We start from the raw sequence: 23,236 nt of genomic DNA, 5'->3' as shown, positions 1-23,236 counted from the left end.
TAATTAAAAGAAACAAACAAAATTGAAATATTCACCTGACCTTCCTTCCCTTTCCCACTCCAAAATTTAGAATGACAAGTTTCAGAGCAGTCCATTTTAATCTCACGCCTACAAATTTGAATTGCCCAAGACTACACCGCTTCCATCTTGCTGAAATGGCAAGATACATGTTTATAACTAGGTCTGCTCTGCACGTCACCATTGTTTGTAAGAGTCAAAAGGGTTTCATCCAACAAAGTTGTCCCATTCACACAACAACTTATGCTTTGCACAGTGGAGTTTCCCCTCTTTCTCCTGCCTCCCCCTCAATTCTGTTCTGACCCTCCTGAGATGGGTTTTTTTTTGGGGGGGGGGGTCCACTGCAGAAGATGAAGTGTCTGTGCAAAGAGACAACTTTGTTGAATGCTACTCCATTTCTTTTTTTTCTTTTTTTTAATAATTTTTTATTCAAAATTTTTTCCATATAAACATAACATACATAAACATACAAAGACAAAAACAAAACAAAAAACATGTACCATTTCATATCCTGATTTCTTAAACCTTCCTTCCCCGACTTCCTCGTGCCTCCCTTTTCTGTATTCCAAATTCTTATCAAATACTCAGCAAATCTTCCCTTATTTTAATTTAAGTTTAAGTTAATCTTCCTTATTCTCCTTGTCTTAACCATTACTAATAGTAACCATTTACTTTCCAATCCAACATCATTCTAACTTTCATTAACTTTGTGATATTTCTTTAAATAGTCCTTGAATTTTTTCCATTCTTCTTGCGCTGTTTCTCTTCCCTGGTTTCGAATTCTGCTCGTCATTTCTGCCAAGCCCATGTAGTCTATCACCTTCATCTGCCATTCTTCCAGTGTGGGTAGATCTTGCGTCTTCCAGTACTTCGCAATGAGTATTCTAGCTGCTGTTGTAGCATACATGAAAAAAGTTATATCTGTCTTTAACACCCCTTGGCCGACAATACCCAAGAGAAAGGCCTCTGGTTTCTTGGTGAAAGTATATTTAAATACCTTTTTAAGTTCATTGTAGATCATTTCCCAGAATGCCTTGATCTTCGGGCACGTCCACCAAAGGTGAAAAAATGTACCTTCCTTTTCTTTACATTTCCAACATTTATTGTCAGGCAAATGGTAAATCTTTGCAAGCTTGACTGGGGTTATGTACCACCTATAGATCATTTTCATAATATTTTCTCTTAAGGCATTACACGCCGTGAATTTCATCCCGGTGGTCCACAACTTTTCCCAATCAGCAAACAAAATATTATGACCAATGTCCTGAGCCCATTTAATCATAGCTGGCTACTCCATTTCTTGCTACTTGCTCACACTTACCTGAACTGCTGCCAACGTTTGTTTTAGGAATCTCCACGAAGAGAAAGAGAAATGGAAATGACCAGAATAAATGCAAAGTACAAGATGGTAGATAAACTTCAAAAAGTTGCAAGAAGGGAGGGAGGGAGGGAGGGGAGAGAGGGGAGAGAGAGAGAGAGAGAGAGAGAGAGAGAGAGAGAGAGAGTGCCAAAAGATTACTGAGCATGATGTACCATTTATCATCTATGCATCCATGCTTTTTAACTTGCATATCAGATTCTGCCTAATGCTGATAAAAGGGTGCTGGTTTGACACTCCTCCTGCTGAGTTGAAATCCTGCTTCACCTCACATAGCAAAGTGCAGTGTTAGAGGAGCCGCAGAAAGGCATGCCAAATACATATATATATATATTCCACCTCCATTTTCCAACAGGAATAAGAGAAAAGTTCTTCCCTCTCCATTTTGAACAGCCTTCCCTTTTCCACTAATGCCTGTGCCATGATCCTGTTCATTTGAAGTCTCACCATATGATAAATTAAGAATAATAAAACAAAACCCACATATGACCATTCCCAGTGTGAGAGCTGCCCAACTTCTCTTTTGGCCTCCTGTAAACTGCATTTTGCATGACTTCACAGTATATACTGTAGGAATATTGTGTTTGATCTTGGAAGGCATTTCCCCACATCTGCTAGATTTACACGATGGCCTTCTGGCAGCCAGGAGGGGTGTGGAAAGAGCTCCAGCACGCAGCTGACTGTGAATGGAGACAACACACTGTGTGTTGGAAAGCAGATTAATGAGTAAATGATAAGGCTAAATATAAATATACATACATATACATGGGGTGTGGGTGGGTGGACACACACACACACACACAGAGATTTGTTGGATGTTAGGTGTCGTGGAATTTTTCAAGCCCAGTAAAATTCTGCCTGGCAAACAGGAATTCTCAGCTAGTCGAGCAGGAGGAGGAAATATCACTCAACTGAGGGATGCTTAATTGCTGGGCCCTCCAAGTCCATATTTACCCATCCCATGCCAACAGAACCTGTGCTCAGAAATGCCTTACTATCATGATTTTTGTAACTTTCACAAAATGCTTTCCCCCTGCCCCATACTACATGAAGCATTAGCAGAAATATCATTTCTCCCAACTATTTCTCTGCAACCAAAATAGCAAAAACGAAACCTGGAACCCTACGCCAGCCAGCAACCGGAGCTGATGATACTAGTAGAGTGGCTTAAAAATGGTGCTGGGAGGGAAGGAGTTTCTGCTTCAAATCACACATCAGCTACAAATTCAACGTGGCCATAGGCAAGCCCTAGGGTTGTATTCAACATAGCATTAAGGAGATTGCATTTCTGCTTGCCTGCTGGAATGATCTCCCTTCTCCTCTCAGCACACTGTTTTGGAGGTTCTCCTGATGCACTGGAACAGATTTGGGGAGCTGCACTGGCTTCCACTCACACAATGGGTTACCTTACCCCAATTTGTCACATGCGGATACTGGTCTACCATTGAATGCTACCGCAATGGTTGCTGTGAAAGCACTTTGAACACACGAAATCATGACATAAATGTGGTGTTGTCATGAAAGCTTCACTTCATGACACCGGCCTGGCCCCGTGTTTGTCTGTGTATGTTGCAATGGGTCTTGCGCACGCACACATACAGACACAGAAAGTGATCCAGCCTACCCAGCTAATATGCCAGTTCTTAACTTGCTGCAGCCACATTGGTGCCACTCTGCTTTCCTTTGGACCGCATCAGCGAGGCCAAGGAGGAGGTCTTCTTGTCTGGGCAGCACAAGACCTCCATACCTACTGCCCAGGCTTGTGCCCTGAGGAGGTCGCTTTGGTGCCAACTTCAGTCCCCAAGGCACACATTGTCTCTCAAGACAGACGCATGGCAACAGCTGACTTGGGGTTGTATCCCACGTTAGTAACACTCAAGAGTTGACCCATTAGGTACTTTTTTCTTCCTGTGAGTATTCTGCTGACATTTTTAAAATACAAAGGTCTCTTCTTTCTTGCATCCACAGGTTCTGCCCACCCAACCGCCACTCCTTTCGGCCCTTCGCCTCATCACAGCAGCTTCCTGCCTACTAACCACTTGGCAGGTAGGTGTAAGTAAACTCTTTCACCTTTTATCAATAATGCTTTATGTGTGTCTTGGCTTCCTGTGCATTAGCAATGTTTTATAAAAAAAATTGTATAGAAGCAGAGCAGGAGTTTTAGCCTCTACAATAAGGGCAATGCCTAAGCAACATTCCCCACAAGAAATCGGATGGGAGGGGGTGCTGTTTATATAAGAGAATCGGAAGAGACAGAAGTATCCTCTTAAGCTGCAATGATTTTCAGGCTGCCTTCAATATACATCTGAGAAAAGTTTCAGAGATAGCAGTTTTATGTCAAATCAGATTTATTTACCACTGGAAGATCCACCAGTGTTTCCAAGAAACCCAGAGTGGCAATTTCTGTCCTTCCAAAGCTGAAATACTTGGGTTGTGTGTCCTTTTCAACTGCAGAATCCTCCATAATAGTGTTACCAGTTATTATTTGCCAGGCAGTACAAGAGAGCCATGAGTTTTTTTCTTGGAAAAACTCGAATGTTTAAAGGACAGAAGAGAGAACAAGACGGCCATTGTATCTCCCAACAGTACATGCAGAACTGATAACAGGGATGAATCAGCTCAATTGTGCCATCTTCCAGTTTTTACAGGGCTGGCCAGGAAAAAAACGAAAACATTTGAAATCACCAAAGACAAATATTAGCTGGTGCACAAATGGCTTTTTTTGTGCTCCCTAGATTGTCCCCTGGAGGTTTGCTGAAGATCAGGGTGGGCAATGCAGGGACTGTGGACTGTACACAAGCTCCCAGAGCGTGTTCTTCACTACACACCATGAACTAAAAACCAAAGAATTGCCTTGTCGGATTTGACCAAAAGGTCCTTTTAGCCTCTGGCCACTCAAGTATCTATGAGAAGCTCACAAGCAGGACATGACAGGGATAGCCATATCTTATTGCTTTGTCTCCAGCATCAGGTTATCAGAGAAATATTGCCTCTCAGTTTGGAGCTCCCTGTTTTTAACTCTCCTGGGCAGTAGCCATTGCTGCACCCAGTGCTATTTTTCTAGAAAAAGAGGTGCCGGAACTCACCCTGAACACCTCCCTTGTTCTCTTATAATGGCAGTGGTGCCCACCTGAGAGGTGCCTCTGAAAAAAAGCCATGGCTGCACCCATCCTTGTATTAATTTGCCAAGTTAGAATTCTGATAATCTTCATCTTGATTTCTTTAAGACACTTTCTTGCCTTCATACTGGAAGAAGCAGATCTGAGCAAGTGATTTGAAGTTTGCTATAACGTTTTCAGTGCTGAGCGGGTCACCCATCTCTGTTATAGATAGAATCTCACACTTGTAGCTGTGTTGACTCATTCTGATTTGAGCTAGTGGCCACATTGGTTAAAAACTGCTAGCCAACACATGAGCCTTTTCCAGTTGTTACCAGTATGGGGCAGGCAATGGAGTACAGTAATTAACCCACACTGCTAGACCAATTAAACTAATCTGAGTCATCCACAAATCTTCCCGGTCAGTCAGTCAGTGACCAGTCAGTCGGTTGCAGTCTCTCATGGAGTTTGCTGAGATGGTGTGAACTCAACTCCTAGATAATCCTTTACACATTATTAGAGCTATCCATTTAGGGTTCTAGGGTTGACCAAGAGGTGCTACTATATTCATGCCCATAGTATGCCGTTGTGGGGAGTGGGGGTGGTATTGGGTGTCTGTGACTCTCACTCTTGTCCATGAGTAGTGTTTTATAACTTAAAAGAGTATTTAATCAGGAGTCCAGGTCATGGTGCCATTTTCGCTAGTAACTCATTAAAAGAAGAGTATATAACTCACATATTCTGCCTATTTGTTCTGCTAGAGCAAATAGTATGTTTTTGCCCATGGTTTCCTCTGAGGTCAAGCAGCCCTTTGCAGAGTTTTAGCAGCTCTCAGAACATGTGGGTTCCATAGGCAAAGGACAAGGATAGCAAATAAAATATACAGTTAGATGAAAATAGCTAACACATATTTCCAGGGAATGAGGTGTCAGATTAATGCAGTAACTCTTTGATGTGGGAGTTCCTAGGTTATGTCAAATTTTAGCTTCATAGTTGGGCCTATATAGTGTAATGAAGGCTGTACTCCTAGGCATGCTCACCTGGGAGCAAATCCCTGGGGCTTGCTTTTGAGTAGATATGTATAAGATTTGTTAGCCTACATAATCCAAAGCAAAGGGGTAAAAAAAGCCACTTTATGCGTGCCTGAGTTTCTTGCATTGGCATCTCCTCCTATCTGTTTGCCACCTCCCCGCTAAAAAAATAATCACAACCACGTCAGAAATCAGCTTTCAGCTTTTCATTTTGTTGTTGCTATTCCAGGTGGATTGGGTATCAGCTTGGTAGCTGTGCCCATCAATTTTGGCTCCTGGGCTGTTAACTTTCAGCTTCCCTCTCGCTTGGCACGCACAGAGCTTAACTCCAGCACCTGTTTTGCAGAGCAAGTTCTCAAATCCCTTCTCCATTTTTAACACGCTGGGAATTTTCTGTGCAAAGAACCTTGCAGTGAGAAGGATCAGCTTAAAGTCTGGCCTAATCCTACTTGGATTCAGACCATTAAAATATATATATAAAGAGGGGGAGGGGAGAAAGGGGTGCATTTCATTCTCCAACATTCTTGGCTAAATGCCGGCTAAAACCCTGTTTGCCTTTCCAGATCCATTTAGCAGGTCAAGCACCTTCAGCGGCCTTGGGAACTTAGGCAGCAATGCCTTTGGAGGATTAGGCAGTCATACTCTGAGTAAGTACTGGCTGGGTTCTGTAGACAAACCTCCTCTCCAGAGAAACCACATGCTCACATTGAAAGCAGCTGGTGGTAGTTTGTTTAAAATAGAGCAAAACCTTCATTTCCTAACCTCCATTCTCCTTTTGAGAACAAAACAAAACACTGCACCTAAGTCTTCCAGGTCTCTGTGGCAGGAGCTTTCCCATAATTTGTTCCCCCACCCAGTGGCAACCATACTTGGTTGCTTGCACTCTATTTCCAGAGAAAACAGGGGCCAGTAAAACCTTAATCCCCTTAATCTTCTTCGCGTGTCTCAGAGCCACTTCTCTCACTGTTTGTGAAAGGCATGGAGTCACCACAAAGAGCCCTGAAAATGCCATTTTGGAGAGAGGACATGCTAACTCTTACCATACATGTGTCATCTTCTCTTTTTTTAAGGGTTTATTCAAACACATCAAGCTCAGATCCAACAGGGAAAAAGAGCACTAAATGGGTGCTGTGACGCATTTCTCGGAGCTGAACACCTACGATCCAGGAGCACCTTGAATAACACTAGTCATTTTATTTGGAGGCAGGAAAGATTATAGACAGCTAAATTCTCCTCCTCCTCCCAGTAATCAAGGTAGCCAGATGGCTTCTGCACTGGACTTTTCAGTTCTTTGAAACACCCATGTGAAGCACTGATTTTGCATCTGTTTCCCTGTTTCAGATCACAGCTAATAATTGGTGCTCATGCAGTGACTTTTTGTACTATTTATTTATTTCACAACATTTATATACCATTTGATTGTAATAAAACCTCAAAGTGGTTTTATTCACGTGGATAAAAGTACAGGGGGAAAGTACATCAAGATGGGCTATTTATGTAGCTTTTTCAAGATACTTCTATGGGAAGCAATCACAGGAACATGGGAATCTGCTTATTGAAGTCCATCTATCTTAGTATTGTCTACACTGACTGACAGCAGCTCTTCAGGATCTCAAGACAGGATTGTTTTTCCAGCCTGACACAGAGATGTCACAGATTGAACCTGGGACCTTTCGTATGGGAAGCATGTGTCCTGCAACTGAGCTTAGGGCATTTCCATTGGCTAATCCAGTGCAATTTACTGCTTGATGCAATTATGTCCTGCACCAACAATTTGAGTCCTCCACCAACCCTTCAGGTGGATGTTTAGCAAAGCAGCAGGGAGAAAGCGAAATCTGCCTTCTTGTTGGCACTATGGGGTCTGCATTTAGTCACAGTCTTAAAATGGATTGTGGGAAATGACTTGTTTACGTGCTATTAGGCACTGTGTAGGTTTTGAGGTGTACTTAGGACTGCTGAGACAAAGAAACAAGCAATGGTTGAGCCCCCATTTTTTCACACACTAAAACCTAGTGCTACTCAGATTCATCTCCATCCTTAGGCAACATTTCTATGTTCCTTGGGAAATGGAACCTACAACTGCTAATTGCATTGAGAGCATCATACAAAGATGGGCAAGGATATTTTAATTTCAGTCTTGTGTATTTATGGCCTTCAAACTGTCTCTGTGCTCCATAGAGCAAATCTGCATATTCCAAATTTAGATTGTAGTAGCACCTTGAGACACAAAGGTGATGCAAGACGATTCACTAAGCTGAACCAACCGTTCTGGACAGAGAGCCTGCTAGATTGGTATGCATTACGCTGGAAGAAGGGAAGTTGGTGGGGGTGGGAAGAGTACTGTAACATGCATTGTCTCTTGCATAATGTATAAAATTGCTAGAAATTGTTGCTTTGTATTTAGTCAAAGATTCACAATGAAAAAAATGTGAATTTTAAACAATGTTGCATTATCTTGTACGCCTTGAAAATGGCGCTCCATTACTTTTACACACCACAGAACTCAGTGCATTCTAGAGGTTGGTTTCAGAATTAAAAAGAGTACCCCCATTTTCTTTTTTTAAAAAAAGTTAGCTACACGCAGAACACAGTTGCTGATGGGAGTTTTTGTAGAGGAGCATTGTTGGTGAACTAATCAGATTGACTGATTTATGCCCAAGGAGATTTGCTACATTCAAGCTCAGCCTGTTCATTCCCTAATCAAAGATCTCAACTCACTGCTTCCCACTGCAGGTGGCTGATCGTTTTTAACTAGCTGCATCCTCTTAGTTAATCTCAGTGGCTGTGGCAACAGTGCCAGTTGAGCCATGGATATCACAGCGGGGGAAACAGGGTGATTTGGGAGTCACCTCTTATCTTCAAAGCAAATGGCCTCATTACTTCCACAAAGTTACTCAGATCTGCAGTTAGCCTTTTTTCTGCAGAGACTTTAAACGGCTACTATTTCATTCCACAGTTAATTACTGTTTTTTCAGTGTCTCTCTCTCTCCCTCTTTTTATATTATCCAGCCTTGAAAGGATAACTGAGCTCATAATTGGCACTTGTGCAGAACTTATTTGGGACAAAAAGTCTTTTGTTCGAAGAGGGGCACACAAAGAGAACTAACCTAGTCTTTTCCCCTTTCCTCCCGATTCTAGGTCACAATAGCATTTTTGCTCACAAAGAAGGACCCAACGTCCAGAGCTTCAACAACCCCCATGAGCCATGGAACAGGCTCCACCGGACGCCACCATCCTTCCCAACACCTCCGCAGTGGCCAAAGCCCGGCGACTCCGAGCGAAGCTCCTCTGTGACAAATCACGACAGAGACCGGGAGCCAGAGAAGAGAGAGATATCTTCAAGTAAAGAAGACAGAGATAAGGACAGGTGAGGAGGGGAGGCTGCCTACTGCAGATTGGACAGAGTGAAACTTGCCTCTCTGCAAACGGATATGTTCCACTCAGAGTGTTATTAAGCAGAACCATTTCAGAAATCTCATATGGTGTAATTAATAGTCAGGAGCCTGAATCCAACATTTAAAGTGGTGTGGAAGCATCATGGGTGTATAGATCGCATTTGCCAGGGGTGCGAGGCCTGTGAGTATTCCACTTGCTGCTGGACTTCAACTCCCATCATTCCCCAGGCAGCATATCCCATGGGCATGGGAGCTGAGAGTCCAGTAACAACTGGAGGGTGGCAGGTTCCCTGTCAGTGATATACAGCAAGCTTTCCGATTGGCCAGTTCCCCTTGCTATCATATCGATCCAAAAGGAAACGTTTGGAGAACATAATGAAAAATTGCCCGATCTACACAGTGAGCTGCTGCAGGTAAAAATCAGGCAGTCATGTGGTGAGTTATTACAATAGTTTTGCCGCCATATGCCATAGCATGCTAACCGGCCCATAAACGGGGTGTAAAGGGAGGGGGAAAGGCATGAGGATAGGAACTGGTGGAAGAAGAGACAGGTGAGCACAACTCAGCTCCTCCTGAAAGGTTTCTGGTCAGGAGAGTGAAGGTGGCAGTCTCCTGGGTGCTGCTGCAATGTTCTCCTGCCAGGCCCTCCAGTAACTAAGGGGAGAGAGAGAGAGAGAGAGAGAGAGAGAGAGAGAGAGAGAGAGATCGCTAGGATATCCTTTTATGCTCCACCTATGAAGGGAGCACCATTGGCCCAAGGTTTATATGCCAGCCAACTTGCTTTTCATCCTTCTGATCAGGTCCCCTCCTGAAAGTCATCTGATCCCTGTGGAGCTGGGATCCCCATGCTTGTGGTGCCCGGGCTCAGCCTCCCCACTGTTCTTGCCTCCATCAACATCTGGTTGCTTCAGCAACTGGTGCCACCTTGGATACCGATTTGGCATTGCTGATCCTATAGCCAACATTCGTCCCATGAGATCCATTAGGAAGCGTATGGTCAGCAGAGCCCAGACTTCCTATATGGCTTCTGAGGACTTAATTAGGCACTGCCCTTTGAGTCAACCTGTAGCAAAATCCTGGTGCTGGAACCCACTTGGCCCTGATTCACAGCATCACATAATTTGTATAGCTACCCAGTATGTGTTTTTAATGGAAATTTTGTGGGTTTCTGGGGCCCTTTTTTCCTGCAAAATGTTGGGAACTTCTCTGATTTCATAGAATTGTTAAGAGATGGAAGGGACCCCAAGGGTCATGCAGTCCAACCCACTACAATATAAGAATCTCTTTGCCCAATGTGGGGCTCGATCCCGCAACCCATGCTTTTAATATCGTCTTAAAAGCATGAGTGTCAGTGATGTGACTGTGCCTTGATATTTCTCAAAAGGAACCCAGCAAAACACAAAAATATTACTGGCAGAGTAAAGTTAAACAGATTTCATAATAACTCACCTGGCATATAGTTTTCATCATTCACTCTGATCACAGCAGTTGAGTTTCCTAAGGAAATTCAACTGCTGTGATCAGAGTGAATGATGAAAGTTAAATGCCAAATAAGAAAGGGTATTTGAGGATACGTAGGTAAAGTTTCTGTGGTTCACCATCTGCTTGTTCGATACAGGATGTTCACGGATTGCTGGCATCACTTGATTAGTTAGAAGGCTTTAAAAAGCTCAAGGGTCTGTAAGAATTGGATAGAAGCAGTAGCCTAAGGGTGATTGGAAAAACTTCCAGGCCCAAATAGACAAACAAATAACTATTAAATCTATCCAGAGTTGCATAGAGGACATTTTTTCCATGTTAATCTTTCTGAAAGCATCCGGCATTCAGCATTTCCAGACAATGTGACATATTGATTATTACATTTATATCCCACCTGTCCTCCAAGGTGCTCCAGGTGGCATCAGCGGTTCTCCCCCCCCTTTTATCCTCACAACAACCCTGTGAAGTAGGTTCAGTTGAGAGGTTGTGACTGGTCCGAGGTTAATTTGTGAGTTTCGTGGCTGAGTGGAAATTTGAACCATGGTCTGATGATGAAATGACAGATACTTTTGTTAAATAATGGCGGTATTACCAAAGATGCATAAAAATAACACAAAATTGTTAGAAGACAGCAACATATTCACAATATGATATATTTTCCTGCAGGGACCTTTTGGATAAAAATAGGCATTCAAATAGATCCTCGCCAGCTTCAGCCCCAGTGACTCACCAGATTAGCAACCTCATTCGCAGCAACAGTCAGACCTCCAGTGATCTCACTAGGCAAGTTGGACTCAGTGAAAGAGAAAGGCCTAAAGAACCGGAGAGAGATATTTCTGACCGGCTGAGGGATCCTCCTCCAATTGCGGAGCACAAGATCAAAGAGAGCCGCTCCCCAGTGAAAGAACCACCAAGCCATGAAAAAAGATCCTCAGAGGACAACACAAAGCCAGTAATCCAGTCCGTATCTCCCTATAGCAAACCTGCACTGAGCGAGAGTTTAAAACTCAGCAATCTAATGAACAAGGATATTGAAAGAAAGCCAGAGCTTCCAGCAGACCTTCAGAAGATCAAGAACGATATCAAGGTCAAAGAGGAGCGCAAGGAGGACAGTGACGTGCTGGTTGTGAGCTCAGAACCGTCACAGCATTCCAGAACTGTGGAGCACCCACCACCACCTTCTTTGCATGGGTTACCATTGCCCCATACAATGGCAGCCACCATGCCCATCTCCATGGGCGCTGTCCATCAGATGAGCAATATGAATGTCCTGGATCGTAGCAGAATGATGACCCCTCTAATGGGCATGAATCCATTGCCGGGAAGGGAGCGACTGCCCCATCCTGGGTTCTCCTGGGACCCCGTGAGGGACCCGTTGCGAGATGCCTACCGGAGCTTGGACCTGCACCGTCGGATGGACTTTCAGCTCCGAGCTGATCCCATCCATAGGTTCCCCACCGCCGCTGGGTTCTATGACCACGAGCGCTCTTACCGAGACAGAGAACCCCACGACTACAACCACGAGAATCTTCTTGAAGCACGGCGTGAGCAGGAGCGACTCAGGCAAGCGGAGGAGAGAGAGAGGTTGCACTTACGGGAAGAACTTGAGCGTGCCAGGATGCATCACTTGCACTCGTCCCCTATTGAAAGCCACCTGGCCCATGTGCCATCTTTCATGCCTCATCTCAGTGGGATGCATTATCCCAGACTCAGCCCCTCGGCTGCCATGCACAATGGAATCTTGAATAGGAACCCACCAACAGCCGCTTTGAGTGCCCCGCCCCCTTTGGTACCAGCTAGTAGTACAAGACCATCCTCCCCCCGCCGGACTACGCCACTCACAAACTCTGAATCAAGAGACTATTCTCCTTCTAGGAACCCCAAAGAAGTAGAGGCACGATAGTCCCTAACAAACAAACAAACAAACAGGATGAATTTTAAAACTCACCTGTAAATATAAAAGAGGGAGGGGGGAAGAGACCTTTTAAAAATGCACTGCTGTAAACTTTTTTTTAACTGTAAAATTTGTAGAAATTAAGCACAGTTCCATAAATAATTGGGGAGCGGGAGGGTTATAGGTTACGAACCTTCCAAGCAAATGGTTGCTGAAAATTGAAATTTAATATATAGGTCTTTATTTCTTCGTTTTGTTTTTGCTTCTGTGCTGAGTTAAAATATTACCAGGTTTGTACATTTTTTCCCAAATGTGAGAAGCATTTTTAATGAATTTGTATTTTTTGTTAAATTTTGTGTGCTCTTTATTTACATAAAGAGCTTTTTTTTTTTAGTTTAAATTTTAATGGCCTCAGATCCTTAAGTAAATACAAAATACACACCCAGGGTTTCTGAAAGTATTATTTATGGAAATACTGTAGTTTTGTACAGTCCACTGTGAGGTTCCCGAATTGAGGCCACTCACTTTCTCTTGGTACTTTGGAACTGAAGTTACAGATATATATTAAAATAATAATAATAATAATAATAATAATGTACAAAATTGTTTGGTTTTGCCTTATATTATGGAGAAATGAAATTTTTTTTGACTTATTGTTTTAAACAACAAAAAAGAAAACAATATGTAAATATTCTGTTAATATAAATGTACACCAATATTGAATTCTTAACATAGGTAGACTTTATAAAAAATGGTTTTTAGAACCACTCTCTGGTTATTTGTTAACATTATTCCAACGCATCATTGTCACTGTCTTTAAAAACAAAGAACCCCAACTATGGCACAAAACCTTCAACTATGCAAAATAACTTGGAGGCAGGTCCTGGTTGATGTGAGGGTAGGCAAAAAAGCATTTACAAAACTACACACATATACCCAGAAAAACCACCCCAGATGCATTCAATGTAAGCATGCAGCTTCGTAGGAAAAGGGCGATCGTTACGGGAAGAGGAAACTTGTTCTACCGCAAAACAAACCCTACAGTGTTTATCTAAAACATAATTTCAGTTTTTGTTTTGTGTGTATAACACACGGATGTTCAATAAACGTAAGGAAAAGATCCAGGTTATCTTATTACTGAAGTTTCTGCTACACAGACACAACTGATACAGCAGTATGCGACAAATCTCTTTCTCTTGGCCCCACTTCTCTCCCCTGCCAGAGAGTGGGGGAAGTGGGCTGCAGTCCTTTGTTGATGTCAGGCACGTGAGAAAGGAAGCACTCTCTCCTGTGGATCCCTATGGGTTTATAAAAATATGAGGCATTGGGGGGAAAGAAGTCCAAAGGGTTAATTTAAGATACTTGACACGTTCACCTGTAGTTTGCAATGACCATAGTCAAATGCTTGTTTCCATGTGAGTTTGGCCTTGGACGTTTGGAGTTGTGTTGCTGCTGCTTTATTTGGCCACCATTTGATTTATAATATTACTTTTCGTATGTGAATTTTGCTATGGCTCAGTTCAACGGGGCATATACGGCGTCCCTTTTTTTAAAAAAAGCTGCAGTCCCTCAAATTTTTCATTTGCAGGAAAAGCAGAGCAGGGAGATGGAACCCCCAAGTGGAAAACTTTAGAGTTTGCTTAGAAGGGCTCTGCACAGATTTGGATCAGAGAAGGAAAGTACATATGCAGCCCCTAGCTGTATTTACACCAGACCAGACCCCTCATCCTGCTAAGGATATATATGGGCATTGTGCCCCTTCCTTCCTTCCTTCCTTCCTTCCAAAAATATATATATCCAGTATTCACATTTTTATATTCTGGGTTTCTGCTTTCTAGTTAATTCAAACATCTGCTGATGTTTTCTTCTCTTGACTCTGTATTTCCTTTCCTTTCCTTCCTCCCTACCCCCACCCGGCAAATATCCTTTTCCCTGCCTTGTAATTTTAAACATTTGGTTTCTTTGTAGATCATTGAAGATAAATACAACATTGATTTTGGATGAAAAAGGTAGTTAAGTGTTTGTGTGTCAGATCTAGTCAGAGCGACTGCCGGGAGGGAGAGGGAGAGTAAATGGTTTATTGATGAACGTGCTCAGCCTATTAACGCCACTAAACCTTTGGCGAATTTGGACTGTTAAAGAGTCATGTGGCTCAGCTGAGCATCTGCTGGTTCTTCGCTTGCAGTCTCCCTGGTTCAAAGATGCTCATGGCCCATGTTGCATGTGGGAGAGTCGTGGAATCTGGGCAGAGTTTTGTGTGCTACATGATGTACCACGCTACACACGGGTGAACGGGTGGGGAGGCACAAAAACCATGTATCTGTCCCCGTTCACCTAAGCACAAGTTTCCAATGAACAACTGGTTTGGGGGGGAAGGGGGCAATTAATCTTAAGTTCCCTCCACCCAAAAAAATTAGACACAACCAGACTGTATGGACTTCCAGCTGCTGACCCCCTCCTAAAGGAGATCTAAGAGTAGCCTCACCTGTTATGCAGTTGTATTCAGACTGGAGTGTGGGGTGAGAGTTAACTTGTCCTACAATTCCATTTGGTCTAATTTGTGAAGTAGATAAAATTGGGAGGAGGTGTAGCAAGAGACAGACACTAACAGCGGTGAACTATAATATACACCATGTCCAGCTACCTTTTCTACAGTTCTTATCGTAGGCATTTGCTCTGTGTTTGCATTATTATTACCCTCTGCAAAGAGAGACAGACGTGAATTCACAGTGCAGGGTTCTGACAAAAAGAGGGTGGCGGTTTTTTTAAGGGGTGGGGTAGGGTTTTGTTTCTTTGCAGGCTGAGCAATTCTGCATCTGGAATCCGCTTAGTTTTTTTGCCCAAGAAAATCCTGAAGGAAATCAGAGAAACTTCAAAGGACATTGCCCCTGCTGAGTTCACAACCCCGTAAAGCTGCCACAATCAATATTTTATCAGCAATACGCCGTTTTCTAGCAACACACTGTGTTACAAGGAAGAGAGGGGCTGCGTGTGTCTGTGTGGAAATGACAAGGTGAAATTACAGACTACCATTTCAGAACATAATGGAAAATCCAAACTGTGGTTTGAGGCCTTAACTGATGCAAGGGGGGGGGGGGGTGGGCAGAAGTGAGAGAAAGAGAGCAGGAGGGGCCTGTAAAAAAATAAACCATCAAAGCCACATGCAAGCTTAAGAAAAGGAGTTACCTTCTGTTACTTCTGGCACCTGCTGTTGAAAGAGCACTTAAAAGTAATCTGTGCAGACTGATCCTTTAACATGTGCTGGCAAAGCTTGCAAGTGAGGTCACCTTACAAGAGCCTCTCCTCCCTCGGGCTTACACAGTTATCCCCTCCTTTGCTGTACTTTAACTAAAACATGTATCACGGGATTCAAGATACGTGCAATTTGAGGCCCACTGTTAGACTGTTTATGTATCTGGGTGCAATCCTGTTTTCATTTTGTGTTCATTTACTGGCACTTCCGCAAGGTCCATTTTGACTTTCAAGAGCTGCGGCAAAACTCTCACCAAACAGCCCCTGACCGGAGCCAGCCCCAGAGTAATGAGCACTGGAAGAACTTGTGAAATAGGACACGAATGCCACCTTGCTAATTATTTATCAGTTCGTCTCTGTTAGCAGTGAGGTTGCCAACTGGCTGGGCACAGATTGCCCTGCCTGGCTTTTCAGTTTGCCTGGGTTAGCTACTGGATCCACCTGCCAAAGCCAATTAGCTGAGTCAGCCTGTTTGCTTGTGCTCAGGCAGCGCAGATCTCTTTGCCACAAAGGCACCTCCAAATACTCCTTTCCTCTACCAAACAGATAACCAACTCTGTGGTGATGGAGCTGCCCCACCCCAGACCCTGTTGCCTGCTGGAAAACTTGCTGCTAAATCAGAGTTCCTAGCAGGGTCTGCGAATGACCATTTTCCAGCAAAAAGGTGGAAGCGGTGGCTGGCCCCTTTTCCTGGGTAATGGAACGCTGTCACCCAGTGGGATGTGAGTGCCATCCTTTCTTGCAGAAGGGCCGCGTGGTCCCTTTCAGTTTTTTCTGTTGTTCTCGCGTTGCATTTGATCCTTTGGAGCACTTTGCAGGAGATGACAGGGAAAGGTTGGCTTTTCACCAGCCGCACCCAGGAGCTCTATTACTGTGGTGGCGAGCAGCCGACATCCTGACAAGTGACACAAGGATTACTCCTCCAACAAGAAGCAGCTGGAGCAGCAGCTCCTGGAGAAATCCCGATGCCCAGCTGTCAACACCCTGGCTACACACACACACACACACAATCTCTCCTCCCAAGGGAAGACAAGGAGCAGTCATAGGAGACAACAGCCTATATATACACACACACACACACACCCCACAGTGTGCATTTTATTCAGGGAGGGCGAGATGGGGGGACATGATGGAGCAGTGCATGCTTTGGGGTAGGCAGTTACACTTCACATTTCATTTCAGTCAGGCACATTTTACTACAGGCACATGCTAACTAGATCTCCCAAGTGCCAGACTGTGTTTTACAACAGGAGGAGGGAGATTTGCATGGCACCCTCCTACCACCACCAGCCCAACCCCACAGGGGAGCCTCAAGACAGGGGAACCATGGGGTACTAATCGTAAGGTTGCCATATGTCCGGAATTGCCCAGACATAGCCAGGATTAGGCCATCAGAAATGGTGTCTGGGGCCAAAAATGCTGAAATGTCCGGGGGAGGGGGGGAAGAGCTCAACAACTTCTTTTGTGTCCTGGTTTTCATTTTCACTTTTTGAAATACAGCAACCCCAACTGAGTTCCACATGCAGATGAATGTAGTGGTTCAAAGTAGAAGGGTAATGTGAAAAAAAATCCCCAAGAATCCCAGAACTACAATATTAGATTAGGTTAGGTTAGGTTAGGTTAGGTTAGGTTAGGTTAGGTTAGATTAGATTAAATTAGAACAGGAGTTAGAAGTGACCCTGAGAATCATCTAGCCCAACCCCCTGCAATGTAAGAATTTGCAGCTGTCCCTTATGGAGATCAAACCTGTAACACTTGTGTTAGCACCACGCTCTACCCAATTGAGCTATCTAGCTGATACAGAATTGTAGACTTGGAAGGGACCCTGAGGATCATCCAGTCTGACCCCCTGCGATGCCGGGATATGCAGTTGTCCCATACTGGGATTGAACCTGCAACCTTGGTGTTATCAGCACCATTCTCTACTAACCAGCTGAGCTATCCAGGCTCGCCCTTTACATGCTTGCCTTCTACAAGAAGGGTGTGGTAAAAAAAAATCAAAGGATACAGGAAGCTGGCTTATAGAGTCAGACCACTGGTTTCTCCCTCCTCTCCTCCTCCTCCTCCTCCTCCCCCCCCCAAGCTCATTACACTGTCTGGGAGCATCTTTCCAAGGTTTCAGACGAGGGACCATCATGCAGCCCTACCTGGATATGTCAGGGATTGAACTTGGGACCTTCTGCCTGCAAAGCAGATGCTCTGCCACTGAGCTATATGATCCCTTTCCCCTACAGCCCCTTCACAGGCAGCTTCAAATGGTACAGTCTTGGTCACTCTACAATATGCTCTACCTGCTCAACAGCCAGAGAGGACACATGCACCTAGGCATCTGAAATCCATATCCAAGCTTTGTTTGTGGCCCACACTGTCAAAGACACATGCACAAAAAGCCATTAAGATTATAGCCACCTCACTTGGCAGACCGACAAAAGCTTCCGCACTAGCTCACGCAGCCTCTCCTCCCCCCCCCAAAAAAGGGTCTGCACCTCTGCACTCGCACTAATAATGGATTGGTTTAATGGGCTGCCAAACCAGAGAGCAGCCAAAACTAACAAAAGTTTATGATCCTGTGGTCTCATTTACAACAGGATAACGCAGCAATAATTTACTCGATACTTGAGTGGAGAGAGAAAAGTTATGGTCATCACATTATTTATATGTATTTTTAAAAATACTTTTAATGGGAAAAACACTGATGAGCCTTTTGGCCCATTAACTCTCACCATTGTTTCAAGCGACACAGCTGTCAGCTCAGCAGGGTGTCCCCCCTCCCAATGCCGGAGCTGTAGAAACAATGGCTTAGAATATAACACCAGAAAAGCTTTATGGGGTAGGGGAGGAGAGGAGGGCCGTGTTAAGATTCCACAACCATAGAGAAAAATGGCTGAATATATATGGGAAGCAACATACTTGAAGAGAGACCACCACCACGCATGGGTACTGCACCCAGCAAGACCCACTAAAATAAGCATCCTAATGAACCAGGTGCTGTGAATATGGTGGAAACAAGGGCAGAACCAGTCCCTAAAAGAGCTACATGGTGGTATTGCATGCAACAACAAAACTGACAGGTACGGTAAGTGTGAGGGGATTGCAAATTGCTAAGAAAAGAAACAATAAAAATGCTTCCATCGAGGGTGGGGTAAAAATTCAATCCAGTTCACTTTTTAATCCAAACCTCCCTAATCCTCAATTTCCGTAACAATTTTGGAACTGTAACACAGCCTTCATTTGAAATTTGCACTTTTCTGCATTTTGTGATGTAGTTCTCTAGTACCAAATGCATATACCTCCGGTTACAAATGGGATCTGTTCCGGAGGCCCAGCCGCATCCCAAAAATTTGGTAACTGGAGGACCGCTTCAGTGCATGTGCAAGCAGCAAGCCCACTTCCGGGTTTGCCGCGACCGTAACCCAAAAATTCCGTAACCTGGAGGTTGCGCAACACGAGGTACCACTGTATAGGAATGGTGAAGCACACACTCAAATGCATGTATTTGTGAAAATAACATACAAAAACACACTGAGAAATTGCTTTGCAAAAGTGTGTACAGTGGTACCTCGGGTTAAGTACTTAATTTGTTCTGGAGGTCTATTCTTAACCTGAAACTGTTCTTAACCTGAAGCACCACTTTAGCTAATGGGGCCTCCTGCTGCCGCCTCGCTGCCGGAGCACGATTTCTGTTCTTATCCTGAAGCGAAGTTCTTAACCTGAAGCACTATTTCTGGGTTAGCGGAGTCTGTAACCTGAAGCGTATGTAACCCAAGGTACCACTGTATGTTGGTCAAATTTGCACACACAAAAATGTGTATGTTAGGAGAAAGTCATGCTAAAAAGCTGGTGAGTTTTTGTAAGGTGTTTTCGAAGAAAAAAAATGTAGAAAATGATGTGGAATTGTAGAGAGATTAATTTAAGATTGGGGAAAATGAGGGTCGGAGAATGACAGATTCACCCATCCCTAATAGTGATTGAGATGCACTCCCACACATTCCTTCTTGAATACTGGGAAGCATGATGAGAGGAAGCAGAACGCAAAGCTTCATCATGACATTATTTACACACAGAGAGCGCTATTCCAGCTCAAGAAAGAAAGAGAAATGTGTGTTGCTTTTCTCCCCCTTTTGGAAAGCTGTGCTGGTGTGTCTGCAGACTGTTAGAGCCTACTGGAACAGACTGCCTGAAGCCTCCCTCATCAGATGTTTCCCTTCATTCTGCTGTGGTTTTTTAAAAAAAGAAAAATACAAGGCTGTTGTACTTTTTAAACAAAGGAAAACACTTCTGCACAAGCGCTTTGGAGAACGCTGCTCAGAGGTCATCTCCCAGAGCTGTAAATTCATTAGTCTTGTCTCCTTGCAAGAGAAAATACTCCACCATTCCCCTTCCCTTTTGGCCCTTCTTCTTCCCTAATTAAAATCAAAATTATTTCCTACCAAAAAGGCCATTCCACATTCATTCATCTCCATTCTTTTTTCTGTTTGGATAAGCCATGCTACAGTATGCCAAGGGTGCCACATAAACTCTTTAAATGGCCACACTGCGTGTTCTCACTAGCTAGGCAAGTCATGCCTAGCTATTGACGCAGAGGAGTGGTTTGAGGCACCAGCTGGGGAAACTTCCCCCCAAAGGGAAGATGGCTCAGAGTCAGGGGATTGGTGGTGGGACAATGATGGGTTGTCAGAGAATGAAGGAGGAGCAAACTGGGAGGAGGAGGAGGTGTCAGAAGGAGAAGAGGCAACAGGGTTTAGTGAGCAGGAAGAGGCAGTGGCAGAAGGCAGTCCAGAATTAGAGGAAGAAGTGGAGGCTGGAGAGGAGGGGGGCCAAGAGGCAAAGATCAGGCAGGCTGCTGAAGAAGCCAGGGGGATTAAAATGTTTAAATTAAAAAAAAAAATCTTGTGTTTTCTTAAATAGGGGCGGGTTGTAGTTTTAAATAAATGGACTTAGGATGTGCTTGGTAAAGAGAGGAGCTGGGTAGAGCAGGATGACCCAAATCACAGTGGTTCTGGGCAAAGGGAGGGATGGTGTAGAGGGTGCAGCAGGCCAGATAAGGGGCACACAGGACAGGCATTGACTGTGCCATGTGCCAGTCCCTTTTCCAACCCGGGAAATTGTGGCTGTCCCATCAGCCAGCCCTCAGGTCTGCAGCTGCTGTTGCTGAATGCCAGGTTAGCTCTGAGTAAGACCTCTCATATCCATTATCTGATTATGGATGTGGAGAGGCTGATCTGGTCTGTATCACTGAGACTTGGGCAGGTGAGCAGGGTGGAGCTGGTCTCACCCAGCTGTGCCCACCTGGGTACTCGGTGCAGCATCAGGACAGACTTGAGGGTCAGGGAAGGGGAGTTGTGGAATCTAGAGTGTGTGTTCCTGGTGTTGGGCAATTGGGACATATTAGGTATTCTGCTAGTTTAGCGCCTACCTCACTGCTCAGCAGTCTCCCTGCCTGAGCTGACAGAGCTGGTCTCAGAAGCAATGTTAAGGACTCCCAGACTGCTGGTTTGGGGAGACTTCAGTTTGTTGGCTCTGAGCCTGACTGGAGGTTGCCCAGCACACACAGCGCAAAAACTCTGAGGCTTGTTTTGATTTTTAAAAGGGGGCTTATCTTATTCAGAATAGCCAGGACAGGATAAGCAGGTCTTATCTTATCACTGCCTGTATTGATGTCAAGGTTTAAAAAGAGCTTGGGGTTCTGCTACATGGAGCAGAACGCCAACACCAATAAACACTGATAAGGCAGCCCTAAACAGCATATTCCTTCTCTACTAGATAGACACGACTCAGAACAGTATCCATCGTGAAATTCTACCAGATTCTCATTCTCTCTCTCTCTCTCTCTCTCTCTCACACACACACACACCCACACCCCTCTACCTCTCCCCCTTTGCTTCAGCTAATTTGCTTCATCTATTCAGGCTGCTGCAGCTTTGGCCAAGTATTGAGATGGACACTGAACACTCGGCAGTCACATATACCAGTTAAGCAAGTGAATTTTGCATCGAGTCCGCAAACTAAGTTACAGAAGTGAACTTGCTGCTTTGCCACATTGACGAAGGTGAGAAAGGAAAATCTCAAAATCTCGGATACAAATATTAGAACAATCTGGGATGCCAGCAAAGCGTAGGTTGAAATTACATACAGCAAAGTGCAAGAAAGAAAAGTATATGAGAGAGGAAGCTAGAAGAAATAAGAAAAGAAAAAGAAAAGAAATAGCAATTAAAACAGAGAAAGGAAGAAATGCAAATTGATAAAATAAAGGAAGGCGGAAAAAATATAGATAATACAGAAGAAATAAACACATGTTTTATATAGCACTTCAATAAATTATATACAGTGGGAAAGGAAACAGAGGAAGATGTTATAAATTATTTACAGGACAAATGGCTACCCAAGATTGGGAAAGAAAAAATAGAGTATTTAAATGCGCCAATATCTTCGCATGAACTGCACGAAGCAATCTCAAAAGCAAAATAAGGCAAAGCACCAGGCCCAGATGGGCTCACGGCAATGCATTACAAAAAAATGGAGGAGGTGATAGCAACCCCTATGAAATCACTTATAAATAGCATTATAGCAGAAGGGAAAACCCCTGAGTCGTGGAATTTGGCACATATTATCATAATACCAAAGCAAGACAAAAATAAAGAAAATATTAATAACTATAGACCTATATCCCTACTCAACAATGACTACAAAATATATGCCAATATTCTGGCCCAAAGATTGAGAATAGTTTTGAACAAATATATTAATCAAGATCAAGTAGGTTTCCTACCAGGGAGGAAGATGTGTGACAATGTAAGAGTAGTGGTTGATTCGATCGAATACCTAGACATGAATCCAGGGAAAACAGCAGCTTTTGTATTTATTGATGCTGAGAAAGCTTTTGATAACGTATCCTGGAGATTTCTTGAGAAAATATTGGAAAGATTAGAGCTGTGAATATTAATATTAAATGGAATAAAAGCAATATACCAAGACCAAAAGGCCAATCTGGTAATTAACGGTGAGATGACAGAATATTTCCCCATATAGAAGGGAACAAGACAGGGGTGCCCACTTTCTCCTCTTTTATTTATATTAACATTGGAAGTATTAAATGAGGTTATAAGAAATGAAGAGGAAATAAAAGGTATAACATTGGGCAGGAATGTGTACAAAAGCAGAGCATTTGCAGACGATATGATAGTAATGGTGGAAAATCCGATAAATAGTATACATAAATTGTTAGAGAAGATGGAAGAATTTGGAAGGGTAGCAGGATTCAAATTAAATAAAGATAAAACAAAGATAATGGTCAAAAATATGAATGAATTGGAGAAAAAGAATTTAGAATAAACAAGTGGCCTGCAAATTGTAAAAAAGATAAAATATCTGGGGATTTATATAACAATGAAGAATATTAATTTGTTCGAGGATAATTACATAAAAACTTGGAAGGAAATAAGAAATCAATTAGAAACTTGGCAGAGATTAAAATTATCAATGTGGGGGAGAATTTCTACAATCAAAATGAGTATATTACCAAAAATACTTCTTTTATTCCAAATGATTCCGGTAATCAGTAAATATGATATATTTGAAAAATGGAAAAAGGACACATCCCGATTTGTATGGCAAGGGGGAAAAACCACGTATAAATATAAACTGTTAACAGACATCAAAGAGAGGGGTGGATTTGGACTTCCGGATTGGAT

General features: G+C 43.5%; 1 protein-coding gene across 17 annotated transcripts in view; it reads left to right on the top strand.

The window, feature by feature from the left end:
- FBRSL1 (fibrosin like 1) overlaps nucleotides 1-13,413 on the top strand; it is a 775,633-nt gene extending 762,220 nt beyond the window's left edge. For 12 of the 17 annotated variants that reach the window (XM_053368547.1, XM_053368552.1, XM_053368546.1 and 9 more), the window contains 4 exons: nucleotides 3,365-3,448; nucleotides 6,089-6,172; nucleotides 8,664-8,892; nucleotides 11,066-13,413. In XM_053368547.1, coding sequence (XP_053224522.1) covers nucleotides 3,365-3,448; nucleotides 6,089-6,172; nucleotides 8,664-8,892; nucleotides 11,066-12,302 — 1,634 coding nt within the window. In that variant the 3' untranslated portion in view covers nucleotides 12,303-13,413. The remainder of the gene's footprint in view (nucleotides 1-3,364; nucleotides 3,449-6,088; nucleotides 6,173-8,663; nucleotides 8,893-11,065) is intronic. The other 5 variants (XM_053368549.1, XM_053368558.1, XM_053368555.1 and 2 more) reach the window with 3 other exon arrangements.
- The last annotated feature ends 9,823 nt before the right edge of the window (nucleotides 13,414-23,236 follow it).

Source organism: Podarcis raffonei, chromosome 16, assembly GCF_027172205.1.
Source record: "Podarcis raffonei isolate rPodRaf1 chromosome 16, rPodRaf1.pri, whole genome shotgun sequence".
Taxonomy (NCBI): Eukaryota; Metazoa; Chordata; class Lepidosauria; order Squamata; family Lacertidae; genus Podarcis; species Podarcis raffonei.
Note: the sequence above shows the minus strand (reverse complement) of the source record. Positions and strands in the feature narration are given on the sequence as shown.